The sequence below is a fragment of the Anolis sagrei genome, chromosome 1 (assembly GCF_037176765.1).
Source record: "Anolis sagrei isolate rAnoSag1 chromosome 1, rAnoSag1.mat, whole genome shotgun sequence".
In the NCBI taxonomy this organism is placed as follows: domain Eukaryota; kingdom Metazoa; phylum Chordata; class Lepidosauria; order Squamata; family Dactyloidae; genus Anolis; species Anolis sagrei.
Genome location: NC_090021.1, coordinates 285,833,697 through 285,855,995, shown reverse-complemented (window position 1 = coordinate 285,855,995; position 22,299 = coordinate 285,833,697). Strand labels below are relative to the sequence as shown.

The window sequence follows — 22,299 nt, the reverse complement described above, 5'->3', positions numbered from 1 at the left end:
GGGTCTGAGCATGCAGCCAGGCATCTCATGCAAGTTTTGGGGGTAAACGGGGGGGGGGGGGGGCTGGAAGCTGGCTCTATGCTCTCCTGGGTCTATCTCTGTTTGAGCCAGGAGGGCATGCAGCCACCCCCTAACCCGGGAAAAGCTCAGGGGTTGGGGTGGGTGTGGGGCTTCTGGCCCAACTTACCTGTCCGAACGCATCTCCCTTTACGAACCATCGAGGACTTTAAGATCGTCTGGGGAGGCCCTGCTCTCGGTTCCGCCTTTGTCACAAATATGTCTGGCGGGGACAAGAGACAGAGCTTTCTCAGTGGTGGCTATGGAACGCCCTCTCTTGGGAGATCAGATTGGCTTCTTCGCTCCTAACGTTTCAGAAAAAACTCAAGACATGGCTATTCGAGCAAGTATTCGCAAATATTGAGTAACGGATATAGGAAATGGAACAACTATAGTACTACATGATGGGACTAGACAATGTTTTAATGATAATTTATTGACTTACGTTTTTATTGCTGTTGTTATGATTTTATTGATGTTAACATTTTTATATTATACTTGTGTTTTTGTGGCACTGAATTTTGCCTTGTAAACTGCATCAAGTTGCTGGAAAATAATTCTTGCAACAACTCTGTTGTGTAGGCTGGTTATATTGCAGGAACATTCTAGATGAAGACCTCGGATCTGTTTGAGCTGAGACTTTAACTTTGGACTTGTTGGCTCATAGTAGTAGCTCAAGCTCTGAACTATGAAAAAAATAGAAAAGGCAATGAAGTTTGGGATAGAATTAATATAGAACCAGAAAAAGACACCCCCCATCTTATTTTGCACCGACCCGCTGATCAGACCTGCAGCAGGGAGTTCCACAGGTCCCTCCATGTTCCAGACACCAACGGCAGCCGCCCCTTTCCAGGTGGCCCCAGCAGCAGCCACCAATCTCCCCAAGAACCCCGCTATCCCCTCCTTACTTTAAGAAATAAAATTACAGAAAGAAACTAACTTTCCTATTTCTTTTGTCTCTATCACTTTCTCACCACTTCTGGGTTCTTGCTGCTCTGAGTCCCTCTGCGGAGGTTGAGATAAGAAGGGATATAAATGTCTGAAATAATAATTAATAAATAATTGCCAGTTGATGAGACCCAGCCGGTAGGCTGTTAGGAATTGTAGAAGTCCTAAACATGTGGCGGGGCCAAGTTTGCCCATGCCTGGTATACAGTGAGCATATAGTGCAATTCAAACGGCATTATTTGACAGTGTAGATCCAGCTGGGTGTAAGATTGAGACCTTGATCTCCTAAACTTCCTTTTAGGACACCCACCCTTCTATGCAAGCAAATTGCACAATTGCCTATATTGTTTTCAGTTTCCCATTTAATCCTCATCTAAACACTGTTGTGGGAGTATTTACACAAAGGTGCAAAGTACAACAGAACCAAATGGGCCCAGTTTGCCTTTTGATAAAGATGCAAGTTGGGAATGCTGGATTTGTGGGATTCCTCCTGTGCCTCTATTTGCATGCAGTGTTTGGAGGAAGAGGAAGTTGGCCTTCTTCAGACAATAACAAGCTCAATGTAGGAACAGCAGGCCACACCACATCGACAAAACAAGCCTTCATAGGGTGGCAATGCAGGGTAGATGTACACAGTGTGGTGTGTGTAGTCGGTGAGCTGGACTTTGCAGATGCCTTGTATCAACATTACCTTGCACTTTGCATTGAGGTCATGGCCGTAGTGGCTGCCTCTTATCACAGAGGAAGGCCAGCTTCGTAACACTTCACAAAGAATAGACACTACGGGCAGAACAGAAACTTCTCTCCTGAAGGATCCGACTATTTAACCATTTAATTACATTGTTAACGTTTGCAGGCTGTGGGTTGTTTGCTGTGTTTGTTTTAACTGTTGTGAGCTGCTTTGAGTCCTGGATTGGGGGGAAAGCAGATGATGGTAGCAACAAAACAAAAACAAAAACAAAACCCCTAATCTATTAGGAACCTCAATGACAGGCAAAAACAAAACCGGAAGGTTTTCAGGTCTGTGCATAAAAATAGCACTCACAGTTTGGCAATAAGCATAGAATGCTACAAAAGTGTGCATTTGAGTTCTACTATATCTGGCCTCTTTTTGTAAAAACAACAACAACAAAAACTTGCATTTTCTTCCAAATTCTTCCAACAGCCTGGCCTTGATGAAGTCTTCAGGACAACTGGGAAGCGGGCTTCCTAATTGACAAGGCATCATTTGCAGAAGCTGGCTCATGGTCTGTCACTAATACGAAGGTCATAAGGGGCACTGCCTTCGACTAGTTGGACTGTCAATCATCCCCCATTAAAATAAAATGCCTCTACATCAGGCATGGGCCAACTTGGGCCGTCCAGGTGTTTTGGACTTCAACTCCCACCATTCCTAACAGCCTCAGGCCCTTTCCTTTCCCCCCTCAGCCGCTTAAGTGGCTGAGGGGGAAAAGGAAGGGACCTGAGGCTGTTAGGAATGGTGGGAGTTGAAGTCCAAAACATCTGGAGGGGCCAAGTTTGCCCATGCTCGCTCTACATCCATTAAATGACAAAAATATGGCCAAGAATTAAGGAGGGACTGGGAAACGAGAGCATTGTGCTGCCAAATAAGAATCCCCTCCCCCAATTAAAATGTTTCTTAAATCCTTCAAATTTCCAGCATTACAGTTAACTATAAACTTCAGTTAACTAGAAATATGGCTTAGGCAAACAAAAAAAGAGGTGGGCAAGCTTATCAAGGGAATGTAAGCACAGCAAATATAAGTGTTGTAGGCGTGACTGGTTTTCAGTCTCTGCACTGCTAGAAATTTGGAGACAAGGGTCATTTTTTTGGGAGGCCGAATTCTTATCCTTCATTTTGTCATCTCCCCCAATCCCATAAAATTTATTGCTCAGCGACAAGTTGGGAAGGAAATAAATATGTTTGGTTCAATTTTCCTAATGAAAATGCCAATTTCACACCTCCCCAAAGGAACCTCCGGTGGCACAATGGGTTAAATCCTTGTGCTGACAGGACTGGTGACCGAAAGGTGGGCCATTCTAATCCAGGGAGCAGGGTGAGCTCTCATCTGTCCGCTCCAGCTTCTCATGCGGGGACATGAGAGAAGCCTCCCACAGGATGATAAAATGTCCCCTGGGCAACATCCTTGCAGACGGCCAATTCTCTCACATCAGAAAGCGACTTGCAGTTTCTCAAGTCACTCCTGACATGACAAAACATAAAAACTGGCAATAGGATTCCCTCCGGGCAAGAAGCAGCCAAGCTTCAAAGCTGCAAGGCTATTCAATGTTAATCAAGCCATCCAATTGTAATATTCACACTTGCCTCAAGCACACAAGAGTTCTTTCTCCCATCCTGGACATTCCACAGATATATAAACCCCACTTGCCTAGTTTCCAACAGACCTCACAACCTCAGAGGGTGCCTGCCATAGATGTGGGCGAAAGGTCAGGAGAGAATGCTTCTGGAATTTGGCCGTACATCCCAGAAAACTCACAGCAACCTGGATGGATAATACCTTGCCTTGGAATTCTGTACACTTCTAAGGCTTTCAGTACATTTCAGAGGAGGGGAATATGCACAAAACCATGTGTATAGTTTGAGAAATGTATGATGAAAAAGTCCATGTGTTGAAAAAGATGCACAAGTGTGTTACTTTGTGAGTGAGTATACTTATAAATGTTTGTGTATGTACCAACATGCACACACCTTTCTATAAGGAGAGGGTGGAAACTGCTTCTTAGCTTGAAATAAGTGGGAGAAGAATGTCAGTGGGATTCTGAGAAAGGCTGTGAACAGGAAACCGCCATAAGCAAGTCACTGAGAACAAGCAACTTGTTTCAATAGAAGCTGAGCCCCAACAGACTTCCCCAACAGACTCCCATCCCTTTTCACGGAAGACAATGCTATAAGTGGCTACTATTAATAGTCAGGATGGCTATAAATTACATCCTGTGTCAGAGGTAGTATTTAAATCTTTCAGTGCTGCAGTTGTGTGGTAGATGTTTCAGCAGATAGAGGCCTGCAGAAAGTCCCGAGTTCATTTTCCATCGCAAGGGAATTGGGAAAGAGCCTTCAGCAGCACCTTCCACATGAGTGGGCTTGTGAATTAGCTTGAAATTTGAAGGAGCTAACACAGGCATGGGGAAACTTGAGCCCTCCCTTTGGGTGTTTTGGACTTCAACTCCCACCATTCCTATCAGCCGCAGGCCTCTTCATTTTCTCCCTCAGCCACTTAATGTATTATTATTTATTTGAAACATTTATATTCCACCCTTCTCACCCTGAAGGGGTCTCAGGCAGAGCACAACATATAGACGGTAAGCATTCCATGCGGGGACATAAAATAACTATAAATATACACAAACAAACAAAATCAGTTATATCTCTTTCTGAAGGACAGACAAGATGGAGAGGGCTGATCTAATCTCACCAGGAAAGGAGTTCATAGAATCATAGAGCTGGAAGAGACCTCATGGGTCATCCAGTCCAACCCCCTGCCAAGAAGCAGGAAAACTGCATTCAAAGCACCCCCGACAGATGGCCATCCAGCCTCTGTTTAAAAGCTTCCAAAGAAGGAGTTTCCACCACACTCCGGGGCAGAGAGTTCCACTGCTGAATGGCTCTCACAGTCAGAAAGTTCTTCCTAATGTTCCATAGCTGGGGGGCAATCACTGAGAAGGTCCTCTCTCTCGTCTCCACCAAACACATCTGTGACGGTAGTGGGACAGAGAGCAGGGCCTCCCCAGAAGATCTTAGTCTTCGTGGTGGTTCGTAAAGGGAGATGCATTGGACAGGTAAACTGGGCCAGGGCTATTTAGGGCTTTATAGCCTAAAGCCAGCACTTTGAATTGTGCCCGGTAGCAAACAGGTGGAGCTGACATAACATTAGAGTTGTGTGCTCCCTGTATGCAGCCCTGGTTATCAACTTGGTTGCCTCTCGTTGGACTATTTGAAGCTTCCAAACAGTCTTCAAAGGCAACTCCACATAGTGTTGCAGTACTCTATCCTAGATGTAATGACAACGTGGACCACAGTGGCCAAGTCTGACTTCCCAAGACATGGGTGCAACTGGTGCGTAAGTTTTAATTGTACAAAAGCTGCCCTAGCCACCGCCACAACCTGAGGTTCCAGGCTCAGCAATGAGTTCAGGAGGATTCCCAAGCTGCGAACCTGCACCTTCAAAGGGGGTGTAACCAGGAGGACCTCTGTCTTGTCTGGATTCAACTTCAATTTGTTTGCCCTCATCCAGACTCTCACAGTGGCCAGACTTAAGCAGCTGAAGGGGGAAAGGAAAGGGCCTGAGGCTGATAGGAATTGAGGGAGTTGAAGTCCAAAACACCCAGAGAGAGGGCCCAAGTTTCCCCATGCCTGAGCTAACCTATGTTTGGGGATGAGGCCAGGATCTTGAGTAGCTCCTACTAAAAACCAGTGCAGATTTCTCATTTAGCTTGCCCCCTACTCCTTTCAAACACTTAGATGTGGCCTGTCTTAACCTTCTCCTCTCCAGGTTAAACATATCTGGCTCTCTGAGCCACTTTCTCACAGCGCTTGGCTTTGGTTGCCCTTCTCTGGACAGGTTCCAGCTTGTCAATATCCTTCTTGAACAGTGGTGCCCAGAACTGGACTGATGGGTTGACTTGGTATGCATGGAAGTTGTCCTTTGCCACTGTGGCAGGTGCCTACTCTTGACGCAGCCTTCCTGAATTCCACTTTATGCTTAAGTCAAATTGGTTGAGCAGTGTAACCTGTCCAAGTTGACTCAGACCTAAGTCCTATTGTGTCCCTTGGGGCTTATCCTGCCCTACCTTCACTGCAGTTAATGGTATGTGTCCTGATCATGTGCATCTACACGCTTAAGCGGCTGAGGGGGGAAAGGAAGGGGCCTGAGGCTGTTAGGAATGGTGGGAGTTGAAGTCCAAAACACTTGGAGGGAGGGCCAAAGCCTGCCCCTGCCTGGTGTCGAGGGAGAGTGACTCCAGCCTTCTTGTAAGCACATTAAAGCAATCCTTTTGTTTCTCCCTCTGGGTAATTCCTTTGCAGACTCCTGTAATTAGCGACAGGTAAACTCAGACGTCTTGGAGTGGGCTGCCTTTGCCAGGAGCTTTGCCAGAGCGGTGTCTGCGCTCCTTTGGCGGTGCAATTCCCCCTCTTAATGAGAAAGTTGGCAAAGCTCCTCCTCCTCCCTCCCTCCCCCCTCCCTGATGCCAGAGGTCAGGTCTCGACACGCCAAAGCAGACGATCCTGGGGGAGGAGGAAAAGACATCGTCTTTCATTTTTCCAAAAGTTCCTTGGGAGTGAAGCAAGCAGGCGGTCGGTTGGGCCACTTCGCGTTATGTAACGACGCGGAGAGGCATTCCTGGCCGGAGGGGGAGAGGAAGGGGAAGGGAAGGGAAGGGAAGGGAAGGAAAGGGTGCCCGTCCTGCGCCGGAGTCAATACGACCGTTGCAACGCTGCCAAGAAACCTGAAGCGGAAAGTGGTCGGAAGGGAAAAGCTGCGGGAAACGGAGGAGGAGGGAAAGGCGGAACTTTCTTGACTTTCTTTGCAGTGCCAGAAATGCACCCACATGGCTGGGAGGCGGTCTCTGCAAGAGCATGGTTTAGGCTGGATCTGCACTGCCATAGTTTGAACTGCAGTAAATACTGGAACCCTTGTGCCAGCAGGACTGAAGACCCACAGGTCGGAGGTTCGAATCCAGGGAGAGTGCGGATGAGCTCCCTCTGTCAGCTCTAGCTCTCCATGCGAGGACATGAGAGAAGCCTCCCACAAGGATGATAAACCATCAAAATATCTGGGCGCCCCCTGGGCAACGTCCTTGCCCACGGCCAATTCTCTCACACCAGAAGCGACTTGCAGTTTCTCAAGTCGCTCCTGACACACTCTCACTCACTCCGAGTAGGATAGTCTTCCAGGATCAGTGTACTGGCGGTGGGTCCTTAGGTGACTGTGGAGCCCTGTTCTTGACCTGCGTCTTCTCCTCAAGTGAGGGCATTGATTTCCAGGTGGAAAAAGGTCTTAGTCAGGATTGGCTTGATTGGCACGTTTCTCTCTTTCGCCTTCCATTCGTGCCTCTTCAAATTCTACAGCACTGCTGGTCACAGCTGACCTCCAACTGGAGCACTCAAGGGCCAGGACTTCCCAGTTCTCAGTGTATATGCCAAAGGCTTTGAGCCCATCTTTAAATCTCTTTTCCTGCCCACCAACATTCCATTTTACGTTCTTGAGTTCAGAGTAGAGCAACTGCTTTGGGAGACGGTGGTCGGGCATCCGGACAATGTGGCCGGTCCAGCGGAGTTGATGGCGGAGGACCATAGCTTCAGTGCTGGTGGTCTTTGCTTCTCCCAGCATGCTGGCATTTGTCTTCGCAAGAGATTTGCAGGATTTTCCGGAGGCAGCGCTGATGGAATCGTTCCAGGAGTTGCGTGTGACATCTGTAGACAGTCCACGTTTCACAGGCATATAGCAGGTTTGGAAGGACAATAGCTTTACAAACAGGCACCTTGTTTACAAACAGGCACCTTGTTATCCCTGCAGATGTCCCGACACACACACAACGGCAGTAAATGGTTGCATACTGACTATATAACACAGTTCAAACTGCATTATATGACAGAGGAGCAGGAGGAAGTGGTCCCAAACTCCTCCAGAGTTCTGAAGGCCCCCTTCCTCCACTGACATGTATTGTGGCCCATCTACAGAGATATTCTTGGAAGACCTCAGCAAGCGAGAGTCCAAAAGTGGCAGGCTAAAACCCAGCACCTCAATCCATGGCTGATACCAAATGAGAGATTCCTTCCTGGGCACACAGAAGACTGGGCAACTTGGAAGGCATTGAACACACTGTTGGGGATTGTGGGAGTTGAAGTCCAAAACTGCATTCATCCTTTGTGCACACGTGCATGTGTGTGTGAGGAACGACTTGAGAAACTGCAAGGCACTTCTAGTGTGAGAGAATTGGCCGTCTGCAAGGACGTTGCCCAGGTGTGTTACCATTCTGTGGGAGGCTTCCCTAGTTCCAGCATGGGAGGCTCTTGCACCAGGAGATGCAAAGCCAATCTTAAGAAATGGGCCCACAAAGTGGAGTCTAAGACATGGTAGTGTGGAGAAGAGCAAACCACAGACCACCTATTACAATGCAACCTGAGCCCTGCCACATGCACAATGGAGGACCTTCTTGCAGCAACACCAGAGGCACTCCAAGTGGCCAGCTACTGGTTAAAGGACATTTAATAGAAGGCCAAGTTTTTAAACTTTGTGTTTTCTCAAATACATCAGAACTATACCCTTGGTTCGCTCTCTGATACGATAGATCAATAAATAAATGGGAAGCTGGAGCTGACAGATGGGAGCTCACCTTGGTCTCCCGGAATCAAAGCTGCTGATCTTTTGGGCAGCAGTCCAGACGGCACATGAGTTTAATAGAATGCCAAGTTTTAAAACTTTGTTTTCTCAAATACATCACAACTGTACCCTTGGTTCGCTCCTGATACAATAAATAAATAAATAAATAAATGGTAAGCTGGAGCTGACAGACGGGAGCTCATCTTGCTCCCTGGATTCAAAACTGCTGATCTTTTGGTCAGCAGCCGTGCAGGCACATGAGTTTAATAGAACGCCAAGTTTTTTAAACTTTGTGTTTTCTCAAATACATTACAACTGTACCCTTGGTTCACTGCTGATACGATAAATAAATAAATGGGAAGCTGGAGCTGACAGATGGGAGCTCACCTTGGTCTCCCAGAATTAAAACTGCCGATCTTTTGGTCAGCAGTCTATATGGCATGTGAGTTTAATAGAATGCCAAGTTTTTAAACTTTGTGTTTTCTCAAATACATCCCAACTGTACCTTTGGTCCGCTGACACAATAAATAAATAAATGGGAAGCTGGAGCTGACAGACGGGAGCTCAGCCTGCTCCCCGGATTCAAAACTGCCGATCTTTTGGTCAGCAGTCCAGACGGCACATGACTTTATTAGAATGCCAAGTTTTTAAACTTTGTGTTTTCCCAAATATCCTTGGTTCGCTCCTGATACGATAAATAAGTAAGTCCAGAGCGTGGCTCTGTGTCTCTCTCCCCTTTTCCCCGTGCCGCTGGCCCTTTAAGACCTGCTCTCCGAACACTTGCACAGAAAGGGAGTGACCTCTGGGCTTTGACAGCTCCCCTAATAACCAGCCCGAGCCCTGGCCCCGCCCACCGCGCTCCGATTGGTCGCCGGGCCGGTATCCTCTCTCCCCATTGGGCGCCCGGTTCCCCTGAGCGAACCTTTTAGAACTCCGAGGCACAATATTCTGTTACATTGTAGCAAAATGGCGACTGTCATTCACAACCCCCTGAAAGCGTAAGTAGGAATCAAAAATGTACATATTTCCGCGTGGTTTCGATATGAAAAAAGGGCGCCTTTCCCTATGCAGGCGGCCAAGGCAGGAGCGGGCTGCCGGCAAGGCTCCCTCGCTCCCGGGGTTGGTGTGGCTTGCCTTATTTGTGTGTCACACGCACAAAAGTCTCCCTCCGCGGGGGAATTTCATGGGAAGGAACCAATTGTCACCGGGGCGTCCTGCCTGATTGATTGATGGGCGGCTGGCCGGGGACGGAGAGAGTTTTGGGGGCTCTTTAAAGGCGAAGCCACGGCTTCCGTGGCAGCTCCGGGTGGTCGGAGTCGGGGAAGGAAGGAAGGAAAAGGGAAGGGAAAGGAAGGGAAAGAAGGATCGATGCCGGGCAGGATTGGGCTGGATCTAGATCTCCCTTTCTATCCAGGGCGGCTTGTGCAGCAGTTGGGGAGTTCTTTCTTTTGTATGCCTGTCTTCGTGCATTTGTGTGCCTTCTGTGCGCGACATTTCCAAGCCCGGGGAGGAAGGAAAGAGAGTCGGGGGCTTGCCTCCCTTTCCCAGCCTTTCCTGCGCCTGTTTGCCCGGAGGGACTGCGCCGCGGACCTTTTCCTTGGCAGGTCAAGCCTTGGGAGCTCTGCGTAGATATATAGATCTAGATACACGGATGTATTGATACGAAACCCTGAGGCAAAGAGACGGCCGGACTTCCTGCGCTTGGATGGGAAGTAGCCTCCCGAGAATATATAGAAATATTCGGGAGAGAAAGAGAGAGAGACCTGGGGAGGTGAAAATATATTTCTCTCCAACTCTCTGTATATATATCAAGCATGGTCGAACTTGGGATCTCCAGGTGTTTTGGACTCGAACTCCCATCATCCCTCCCAGCCACAGGTCCCTTCCTTTTCTCCCTCAGCCGCTTAAGCGAACTTGGACCCTCCAGGTGTTTTGGACTCCAACTCCCACAATCCCCAACAGACACAGGCCCCTTCCTTTTCTCCCTCAGGAAAAGGAAGGGACCTGAGGTTGTTGGGGATTGTGGGAGTTGGAGTCCAAAACAGGAAGGGGTCTGAGGCTGTTGGGGATTGTGGGAGTTGCAGTCCAAAACATCTCAGACCCTCTTCTTTTCTCAGGAAGGGGCCTGAGGTTGTTGGGGATTGTGGAGTTGGAGTCCAAAACAGGAAGGAGTTTGAGTTTGTTGGGATTGTGGGAGTTGGAATCCTAAACAGGAAGGGGTTTGAGTTTGTTGGGGATTGTGGGAGTTGGAGTCCAGTGCTGCTTCTCCTCTATTATCGCTGGCCTCTGACAGGAAGGGGTTTGAGGCTGTTGGAGATTGTGGGAGTTGGAGTCCAAAACACCTGGAGGGCCCAAGTTCGCCCATGCCTGTTCTGTATGCATGTATCAGCTCTCTCTATTTTTTCGTGTCAGGAGTGACTTGAGAAATTGAATTGGGCGTCTGCAAGGATATTGCCCAGGGGATGTTTTACCATCCTTGTGGGAGGCTTCTCTCATGTCCCCGGCATGGGGAGCTGGAGCTGACAGAGGGAGCTCATCCTCTCTCTCTCCCCGAATTCGAACCTTCGACCTGTCGGTTTAAGCCATGCCTACCTATCGAGAGATAGTTGGAGCGTGAAAGAGGGAATCCTCGGAGAGCTGGAAGACTCTCCTCGCTTCCCATTCCGGAAGCCCGTTGGCGCTCCTCTTTGGCTCCGGGTCCACGGTTCCTTCCCCTCCATCTGCCTCTTCTCCTCCCTTCCCTCCCTCGCTCCAATCTTTCCCAAAGTAGAAAGGCTTGGGGGAGGTGTGCGTGTGCGTGTGTAGATCTCGGCGTGAGGGACTCGAGGCTCCGGCGTTGTGCTGTGTGTGTGTGTGTGTTTGTTGTGTATGTGTCTCTTTCTCTCCCCGGGGGCGGGCAGGAGGCGTCCCGACAGGTGCAGCCGGCTCCGGGAAGCAGTCGGAAGGAAGGCGCTGTGAAGATTGAGGGAGGGAGGCTTTCCTGGCCGGGTTGGGGAGGAGGGGGGTAGTTCTTTCGGGCTGGAAGACACTCACACGTTTGCTCGCACAGACACGCAACCAGCCGGCTAATCCCCGAAGGCATTAAGAAGGGAAGGGAAGGGGGGGGGGAGGGGTTTGGCCGCAGGTCTGGAGGCGCCCACTCGGCTTCCGCCCTCCCCCCTCCCGCCCCTTGACCTTTAGAGCCTCACGTTTGGCGCCGGAGGAAAGGAAAAGGCTGGCTTTCCGAGGGGGAGGGGGCACTTCCCCGCTCCTTTTAAAAGCCAAGGGACTGTCTGCAGCCACTTCCTTCCCCTTTGAGCTGCGCTTCCCGCCCTTGGCCAGCAACTCGGGGCTGACTTTGGGGCCCTCCAGACGGCAGAGGGTCTTGGCAAGCGGCTCCTGGTGTGAGAGAATTGGTCGTCTGCAAGGACGTTCCCCAGGGAACGCCTGGATGTTTGACTATCCAGTGGGAGGCTTCTCTTATGTGTTCAGATGAGAAGCTGGAGCTGACAGAGGGAGCTCACCCTGCTCCCGGATTCGAACCGCAGCAGTCCTGTCAGCAAGAGCCAGCGTTTTTCATAGACGCCCCCTAGGTCACGTGTCCAACATGATTGAATGGAGTGTCATTACCTTCCCGCCGAAGCGGTACCTATTGAGCTACTGTCATTTGCATGCTTTAGAACTGCTAGATTGGCAGAAGCTGGGGCTAACAGTAGGAGCTCACTCTCTGGATTCAAACAGCAAGTTCAGCAGCTCAGTGGTTTAACCTGCTGCGCCACCAGGGGCCTATACATAAATAAAAATAAATAATTGGGGGAAGGGGAGGTTCCGGGGGGTCCACCCCAAGGCTCTTTTCAGTGGGAGGGGAGCCCACGCGAGGTGGAGAAAGCCAACTTCCAGGCGGATGGCGAGGGGAACGCCTAAGCACCCCCCTTCCCCCCGTGTTGACCCTTTGCTTCGCCCCGTCCTCCCACTGGAGACTCGGGGTGGCGCGCGTGGACTTAGAACCACCACTTCTCCGGATATTTATGTTCTGTGTCAGGAGCGACTTGAGAAACTGCAAGTTGCTTCAGGTGTGTGAGAGAATTGGCCGTCTGCAATGACGTTTCCCAGGGGACGCCCGGATGTTTTGATGTTATACCATCCTTGTGGGAGGCTTCTCTCATGCCCCCGCATGGGGAGCTGGAGTTGGCAGAGGGAGCTCATCCGCCCTCTCCCCGGGTGTGTGTGGGTTTCTGGGTCCACTCCCGCGCCGTCTGCATCATCCCTGGAGGCGGGCAGCAGCGGGACCTTCCGCTACAAGAAAAGCGAGGGGGCGATTTGAAAGTTTGGGGCCGGAGGAGGAACGCCCCCTCCCCGCCCCGTCTCCTCCCCAAGCGTCGCCTCGGGACAGCCTCTTCCCTCTTCGCCCACGGGAGCAACGAGGCCCGTCCTGGTGCCCAGCACGGCCACGGGCCCCCTTCCCAGCCCCGCCCCCTTCTTTCGGCGTGTCGGTCCCCATTCGGGGTTAAGGGCACCCGTTCCCTCCTCCTCTTCCTCAGGGGAGGAAGAAGCAAAGGAAGGAAGAGAGAGAAAGAGAGGAAGGAAGGAAAGTGGATCAGTTGAAGTTGCTTTGAGGGAAAGGGAGCGCCTTCCCCTCCAGCCTTTGCAGAGCGAGAGAACTTGGCAGAGTTTCCAAGTGGGGAGTCCCGGGCACGCGGGGAGGGAGCGGGAGGAGGAAGAGGCGCAGGGCTCGCGCCCCCCCCCCTTTCCCCACCTCTCTCTCTCTCTCTCTTCTATGGGCGGGGAAGAGGCAGCCCCCCCCTTTCCTCCTCCTCTTCCTATTCCTCCTCGGCTCCAGGATTACATTTATTTACAGCAGGAGGATTTCGCCATCCATCATTTTGCCTCCCTCGCGCCACGCGACCCAACTCGGAGCCCTCTGCAGACGGGAAAGGCTGCATTCATCCTTTGTGTGTCTCTCTGTGTGTGTCAGGAGCGACTTGAGAAACTGCAAGAGAATTGGCCGTCTGCAAGGACGTTGCCCAGGGGATACCCAGATGTGTTACCATCTTGTGCAGGCATGTGGGTGCAGGCATGTAGGACCACCCTGAGAATTTCGGGGTGGGGGGGGGGAGCTGAAGCCCCTCAAGCCCCCCCCCCCAAATTCTCAGGGTGGTCCGCGAGAAGGCCTTACTGGTACATTATTTAAACTGTTAAATAATGCCGCTAGACCATGGCCATACAGCCCGAAAAAAACTACAACAAACCATTAAACTGTTATGTTTATTCATATCATGATCTGATCACCATGCTCAATATATCCCATATGCATGGGGGTATTGGGGTAACGATACAAAAGGTATGCTAGCCTCAGCCCCTCCCCCCAATCCAAATCCTGGCTACAGGCCTGATCCTATGGGAGGCTTTTCACCTCCCACCTCTCTCCTCTGCACCACAAGATGCAGAGCCAACCTCAAGAAATGGGGCCACAAAGTAGAGTCCACGACATGCCACAGACCACCTATCACAAACCACAGACCACCTACTACAATGCGCAATGGAGGACCTTCTTATAGCAACACCAGAGGCATTCCAAGTGGTCAGCTATTGGTCAAACAACATTTAATATAATACCAAGTATTTAAACTTTGTGTTTTTTAAAAAGAAATACATTACCACTATACCCTTGGTTTGCTTCTGATACAATACATAAATAAATGGGAAGCTGGAGCTGACAGATGGGAACTCACCCCACTCCCTTGATTCAAACTGCCAACCTTTTGGTTAGCAGTCCTGCCAGCACATGAGTTTAACCCAGTGGCAGGCCTGTAGCTGGGGGGGGGGGGGTTTGAGGGTCTTCAGCCCCCCCCCCAAATTCTCAGGGTGACCTGTGAGAAAGCCTTACTGGTACATTATTTAAACTGTTACGTTTATTCATATCATGATCTGATCACCATGCTCAATATATCCCATATGCATGGGGGTATAGGGACAATGATACAAAAGGTTTGCTAGATCTTGAGCCCCCCCCCCCCCCAATCAAAATCCTGGCTAGGGCCTGCCCAGTGGTTCTCAACCTGTGGGTCCCCAGATGTTTTGGCCTTCAACTCCCAGAAATCCTAACAGTTGGTAAACAGGCTTCGATTTCTGGAAGCTATAGGCCAAAACACCTGGGGACCCACAGGTTGAGAAACCCCGTGGCCTGGGGTCTCTTTATCCCTTCCCTCCTTCCAACTCTTCCTCTCTTTCCTGTCTCTCCCCTCTCTTTCCCCCCTCTCCTCTCTCTCTCCTGGAGAAGCCAAACAGGCTCTCTCATAGAATGAGCTCCCCCCACGCTCCCACCCACCCCTTCTGGATGGGAGGGGGTCCAAGGACGGGAAACAATGGCCATTCCAAGGGTGGGGGGTCCTGCCCGGGGATGCCTCCAGAGCCAGTCAGAGCAATCCTTGCTGCCTAGTCTCTTGAAAAAAAAGAGGAAGGTTTGTTTCTTCCTGAAAATTATTAGGAACAGCCTCAGGTCCCTTCCTTCCCCCCCCTCAGCCGCTTAAGTGGCTGAGGGGGAAAAGGAAAGGGCCTGAGGCTGTTAGGAATGGTAGGAGTTGAAGTCCAAAACACCATGAGGGCCCCAGTTTGCCCATGCCTGAGTGTATCCCCCCCCCCCCCATATTTGGAGTAATGCATGCCAATATACTCTTCTTAAATGTTGCTAATTGGATAGATTAAGTCAAAGAAGCCACAGCCTTATGTTTGCAAAGCCTGAAAGCAGTACTGTTGACAGGGTGATTTGGAGGCCTCTCATTCATAGAGTTGCCATAAGTTGGTCAACTTGCAAGCTGTTAACAATAACAAAGCTCCGTGCCTGGAAGACAGAGCATGTCATTAGGATGCATCCTGATGATGTCAATATAAACAGTAGGCCTGTTGAGTATATTTGAAGTGCTTTCCTCTATTTTTGTGCCTAGTACTAGTGTGAACACTCTTATATATATATATCTATCTGTGGTATGTCCAGAGTGGGAGAAAGAACTCTTGTCTGCTTGAGGCAAGTGTGAATGTATAAACCTCACTTGCCTAGTTTTCAACAGACCTCACAACCTCTGAGGATGCCTGCCATAGATGTGGCTGAAACATTAGGAGAGAATGCTTCTGGAACATGGCCATACAGCCTGGAAAACTCACAGCAACCCACTGCCTTCAAGTTGTGTCCGTCAACCTTGAATATCCTAAAGACACCAGGTTCTGTCTGATTTTGGAAGCTAAGCAGGGTCAGCTCTAGTTAGTGTTTGGACAGGCAACTTCCAATGAATACGAGGTGCTTTTAGAGGAAGGACCTGGCAAAACCACTTCTGAGGATTCCTTGCCTAAGAAAACCCTTTTAAATTCATGCGCTTATCATAAGTTGACAGGCAAGTTAAATTCACACACACACTCATAAGTAAAACATATCATAGAGTTTTCTTGGAAAGATTTGTTCAGAGGGGCCTTTTTCTCTGATGGTGAGAATGTGTGACTTGCCCAAGGTCATCTACTATGTTTCAATGCCCAAATATACTTTATTGGGGTGAGGGGCAGTATGAAGTCCCCCTCCAAAATCTGTCCCTTCAAATGAAATTTCTAGCATTGTAAGAATACAAAACTTCAGTTGAACATTTGGAAATACAGTTTAGGCATCCAAAGAAAAGGGCCAGGCAAAATTATACGAGTGTCAATATGAGTGCTCTAGGTGTGAATGCTTCTCAATAACTCATTCTCTGTAATGCTAGAAATTTAGGGAAGGAACACAAGTTTCATTTGGGAGGGCAAATTCTTCAGAGTAATGCCATTATCCCTCCCCCCCCCAAAACGATACACTTCAGACTTCACACTACATCTCTGGTTCTTACTAGGGCTGGGCAACCACGGAAAAATTTGTTTCTAAACTCTATTCGTTTTTTGGGGTTTTTTGCGTTTCGATATTTAAAAGAATTCGAAATTTTTCTTTAAAAAAGTTCGATATTTACGAAATTTCGTGAATTACGAAACAATTACAAAACGATTTCGAAACGATTACGAATCGATTCGTTAATGGCGGACGCGACCGCGCAATACGCTAAAAAACCTCCAAATGGGACAGGGGGAACTTTTGACTGTTGATGTGATATTTATAATTTTTTTTCACTGATTAAACAAACAACAGCTATAAAACTTGCCCCAGACATGCGGAAATAATAACGAAACAATTTCGAAACGAATACGAAATGAATACGAAGCAATTACGAAAAGAATTGAAAAATTCGTTTAGTTTTTTAGATGCTCCTGAATGGTTCAAAATCGCTTCGTTATCAAAAAAATAACGAATTTTTAACGAATTATGAAATTACGAAACCGCCCAGCCCTAGTTCTTACTGTATCTCTCCTGATTCCCAGGAGATCTTTCTAAGGCAGTAGTTCTCAACCTGTGGGTCCCCAGGTGTTTTGGCCTAGAAATCCCAGCCAGTTTACCAGTTTTCTGGAACTTGGAGGCCAAAACATCTGGAGACCCACCACCTGAGAAACACTGTTCTAAGAGGTACAAGGAAGGCCAGCCCTGGAGGTAGGGCCAAATAGAGGTATATGGTGACTGGTGGCAGCAGGTAAATAAATAAAATAAAGCAAAAATGCAGAGGAGAAAAGTGTCCATGGGGCCACTTCAGCAAATTCAGTGCTAGTTGTTTTACACCGCCTATCGTTGACCTTCCATTTTTCTCTTTTATGGGTTTGATTCATGAATTGATTTATATGTTCTCTCTATGAATTTTTAGGTCTTCCAGCATGACTCTATGGTCAGCTTCTGTCATACAATTGTGCTGGAGGACCTAGAAATTCATACAACACTTTTCTCGATATTTGTAGGTTCTCCAGCATGATTCTGTGGTCCGTCTCTGCAGAAGTTGACCATACAGTTGACCTAGAGAGGTGTTCTCTTTGGTAAACAAAAAAGTACAGCATTGCCTTTTAAAATTTGCAGTTGTTTCACTATTGTGTGCGTCTTGTTTTGGGTGTTGCTATAATTTATGCTGTTATTGTTTTTTATTCTATGTATTGTATATTTTATATGCAGCACTTTGGAGTGCTTTTGTGAGCAGCCCCGAGTCCCTTCAGGGAGATGGTGGTGGGGCATAAATAAAGATGATGATGATAATAATAATAATAATAATAATAATTATTATTATTATTATTATTATTATTCTGGGGTCCTGCACCCCTCACCCCAGTGAATGCAGAGGACTTTGGAAGAGCTCTCGTGCAGATTCAAGAAATCTCTAAAGACAATCGCATAAAAGAGTGGAATGAATGCACACGAAAGTCACAAGAATGCACAAACCTTTAGGTTGGGAGCCCTCGAGTGAGGACTCATGCTCCTGTAGACCCATCTGAAAAAGTCCTTTGCCAAGAAAAGATAGATCTGCCAGTCTGGTCAGCATTTGTATATTGGATGTGGACAATTTTATTCTTGGTTCCAGGCAGCAAAATATATCTGGCTAGCCCTGAATGCAGGTGCCTATGGTGGGGAAGTACAAGGAGGTCAGGAATTCTTTGGCATAAACACACCACTTGTGTCATAACCAGATACACATGTATGTAGTGCCCCTATGAGGAGCGGGTTAAAGAGCTGGGTATGTTTAGCCTGCAGAAAAGGTGGTTGCGAGGAGACATGATAATATTTGAAAGGATGTCAGAAGGAAGAGGGAGCAGGCTTGTTTTCTGCTGCTCTGGAGACTAGGACTCAGCACAATGGGTTCAAATGACAGCAAAGGAGATTCCATCTGAACATTAGGAAGGACTTCTTGGATTGTGGTGGAAGCACCTTTGGAGCTTTTCAAGCATCTATTGGGGGTGCTTTCGTTGTGCTGTTCCTGCATGATGGCGTTGGATTGGATGTCTCTTCCAACCCTATGTTTCTAGTGGGTTCTGGCCTGTGAAAGCCAGGTTAGTCTTTAAGGGGCCTAAGGCTTTAGAAAATCAGCAGCCATTATACCAGGTCCTGGCAAAAATATGCACCAGATGTACTTTGCCTCTCGTCAGCCTAGCCAATGGGAAGGGATTGGGAAGCTGCAGTCCAAAAACATCTGGAAAGTTGCCCTTCTCCTCATAACATGGATCCATATCTATTAACATGCAAATAAACACCTGGTGGTAATGACAAAGCCAAGGACTGCCTTGCTTAATAGTCCTGGAAGCAAATTAAAAAAAAAGTGAATATGTACAAGCAGACACAACAACATTTGCATGAAGATTTCCATAGCTCTGAACCAGCCCTGGTTTAGGTTATAGGTGGTACTTGTTGCCCTCCACGTGTGTTGGATTGCATATTCCAGCATTCTCTGCCATTGGTGAGGGCTGCTGGGACTTGTGGTTCAACAATATTGGATGCACAATTCCCACCCTGGCCTCAGTCAGTCTCATTGACTAAAGTATGACAAAGGCCTGCCCATTATCAGCTCTAGATGTAATAAAATATGATCAAGATACACTGCTTCAGAATCTGGTGATGTCTCCTTCTCTGGATGTTTTTAACCAGAAGTTGAATGGCCATCTGTTGGGGGGTGCTTTGATTATGTGTTCCTCCATGGCAGAGTGGGGTTGGACTGGATGACCATTTGTAGTCTCTCGTCCAACTCTATGATTCTAAGACAATGTTATTGAAAAAATTGTAATACCTGAAGTCCGGGTATAACAAAAGTCTGGCACAGAATGTTCTCTCCTAATTGTACGGAAGCCATAATCTTGAGTTGTACTTCTATGGAGCAATGTGCCAGCAAGGTTATAAATGGGTTGGGTAGATCGGTGGATGAGGAACTAACCTCAGGAAGGTCACTTTTGGAGATAACATCTCCCAGAATCCCTCAGCTAGCACAATTAACACCCCTTTCCCCGAGCTCTGAATGTGGGACGTCGCCACAATATGTATTGGTCAGGAACCAATTCAGGCAAGTTATGCTAAGGCTACAGTTCTGCTATGTTAGCAATTATGCAAGCAAGAATTGCTGCAGATGTGGCACCGTGTCAGAAATGGTTAAGTTGCACAGGGTGCAGGCATGGGAAAGATTTGGGATTGTCACCTATTTTTATTGGTTTGTTTTGTAATGAGCAAGCTGTCTTGCCTTTGAAAGCTTCTGGCCAGTCTAGGAATGCATCTGATGAAACTTTGCCAAATTTCTGCATGGTAGGAATAGCTTCTGCTCTAGTAATTCTGCCTGTCAAAGAACTCTTTAAAGCACAGACGGCAATCCTATTGTGATGGGGTGTGGCCCAAGACTGGGAATGAGTTTTTCCCCTCCTTTTCATCATAAAATTGGCAGCATAACAGCTGTTCATACCTACATACCTGGCCTGACTGGCATATTGATGAACCCATTATGAATACAAAGGGCAGGGACTGTATTTTCACTGAACTCAGAAGGCACCCTGGAAACCTTCCTGGTTAAAAGGGGTGGGGGGTGAGGTATTAATGGTACATGTTAAATCATGGAAAAATAGTTTTTTGGACTTGAACGCTCAAAATTACTCAGACACTAACTATGCTGGCTGGAGGATTCTGGGAACTCCGTTGTTGTTTATTCTACTCTTTGTGACTTCATGGACCAGCCCATACCAGAGCTCCCTGTTGGCTGTGGCCACCCCCAGCTCCTTCAAAGTCATCGGGAACTACCCCAAAAAGTAACTTTTCTACATTCTGCAAATAAATGGTGCATCTTGGGAGGAAACTGTGTGTATATTTGTTTATGGGTAACTTGTCCAATTAACCAGTACCAAACCACCTTGTTTGTACCATCATAATTACTAGCTCTGTTTCTACTGGCCAGTATTAATGGAATTACTTCTTTCTGGCTGTAAAATGAAAGCTATTAGAGTCCCAATATTACAGTAAGAACATTTCATTGTCAACTAACCCGTAATGAATTCAGTGAATTAAAGCAATAAATATTAAATCACAAGTGAGGCTGTAACAAAGTGTTGTAGTGTGAAGTTGTCTTGTTCACTGATCTAACCACCAAGTCATTTTCCTCTTCCACAATATTCTATTCCAGTTCTCTTCTCTTACAAAAGGCACTTAGCATTCTACTGAACTTTCTTAGCTCCCATTTGGACTGCTATATAATACAGTTAAACTGCATTACATGGTCAGTGTAGACCAGGCATGGGCAAACTTTGGCCCTCCAGCTGTTTTGGACTTCAACTCCCACAATTCCTAACAGCTGGTAGGCTGACCATATAATGCAGTTTTAAGCTGTATTATATGGAGTGTAGGTGGGGCCTAAGTCCCTATAAAGCTCTTTTGGGTTTAAATCCTCTTGTTACTCATTAGAGTAAACCCATTGAATCAGTTGCATTTAGCTGTATGCTAACCCTCTATCAACAACTGATGCTATGGGTCTACTCCAATGAGAAATAACCAAATAGGATTCCAGACTTAGAGTGCATCTAAGCTAGAGAATTAATTTAGCCTGATGCTATTTTAACTGCCATGGCTCCAAGTATGGAACGGTCAAAATAGTAGTTTGGTGTGGTACCCACACTCTTTGGCAGAAAAAGACTAAAATTCTTGAAAACCACAACTCCATAGTATTGAACCATGGCCATTGATGACGGGTTGCATTAATTCCTCAATGTAGAGGCATACTTTGAGTCCTTTCTTCTTTATTTTCCCTCTTACAGTTTTGGGATTCTCTGAGCATGCAGATACTATCTTGCTGTTTCCCAGGGCCAACTACAATAAATGGGACTCATTATAGCAAATCAGACCTGACTTCCTACTAGGAGTAAAGATGACTAATCTGAAGCTGTTGTACTGTGATATATTATGAGGTGATGTGACTCAATAAAAAGAGGATAGGCTTGGTAGAGTAGAAAACCATAGGAAAACACAGAGACTGCATGGCAGGTTGCTTGATTCAAGTAAGGAAGCCACAACCAAGGTCTGCAAGAACTGAGCAGGGCAGTTGATAGTTTCATTCATAATATCATCATAAGTCTTAGTTAACTTCATGACAAATAACAACTAAACTATAATTATCTTAAAGCTGTGATTAGTAACAACATTGTGGTTTTAAGATGAACTGAAATAGGTGAATGTGAGAAATTGGTTTCTTGTCAGCACCTTCCCAGTGACAGTTCTCCTTCCTGTGTTAACTAATGTCTTTCCCCAATGCATCTTGACTTAAATCAGCTTGCCCATTGATCTGGGTTCGAATTGCAAGGACACCATGACCTGATTGCTAGCATGGCATTTTGTGAAGTCTCCAGTGGCCCCATTCAGTCCCAGCTCACAAAAGTTACTTTTTTGGACTACAATTCCATCCAGCACTAGCTGGTGGATTCTGGGAATTGTCAAGGCCATTCTGGCTGGGAAGTTCTGGGCAATGTAGTCCTCTCAAAAGTAACTGTTGGCATTCTGTTTTGATAACTGAGCAACTATCCCTTTTCCCTACACATTTCAGATTGGGAGGGAAATACAACTGGTCCCTTCTATTGACGGTTCTGCATTAAAGAAGTCAACTATCCATGGCTTGAAAATATTCCCCTTCAAGAAACCCCCAAACAAACCCCCAAAGCAACTCTTTCTGCCATTTTACAGTATATAAGGGACCATTTACTACACCATTGCATATAATGGGACTAGAACATCGACAGTTTTGGTATCCACAGTGGTCCTGGAACCCCAGTGGATGCCAAGGGCCATTGTAAACAAAAACAACATAAGGGATGCCTTCCAATTGGTGTGTGTGAGTTCCCACTCATGTTCACATAGGTTTCTAGAGCCAGCAAGTCCTATGGCCAGTAGTTTAAATACCCCCCCATATTATTATTATTATTATTATTAATAATAATAATAATAATAATAATACACTTTTTTCGTATCTCACCCCATCTCCCCAGAGGGACTTTGGGACGGCTTACAAGGCAGCAGCAGTGCCAACAAAAACAACATAAAATATACAGCTAAATATACACACACAATGAAAAAAAA

At 47.3% G+C, this 22,299-nt stretch overlaps 1 protein-coding gene across 15 annotated transcripts in view; it reads left to right on the top strand.

Moving 5' to 3' along the window:
- The first annotated feature begins 9,258 nt into the window (after positions 1-9,258).
- The window catches only part of DPF3 (double PHD fingers 3), a 242,016-nt gene continuing 228,975 nt past the window's right edge, over positions 9,259-22,299 (top strand). For all 15 annotated transcript variants that reach the window (XR_010908977.1, XR_009630592.2, XR_010908976.1 and 12 more), the window contains exon 1: positions 9,259-9,346. Coding sequence is in view for 2 of the 15 variants with exons in the window: in XM_060761458.2 (XP_060617441.2) it covers positions 9,315-9,346 (32 nt within the window). In the remaining 13 variants the exon portion in view is untranslated. The remainder of the gene's footprint in view (positions 9,347-22,299) is intronic.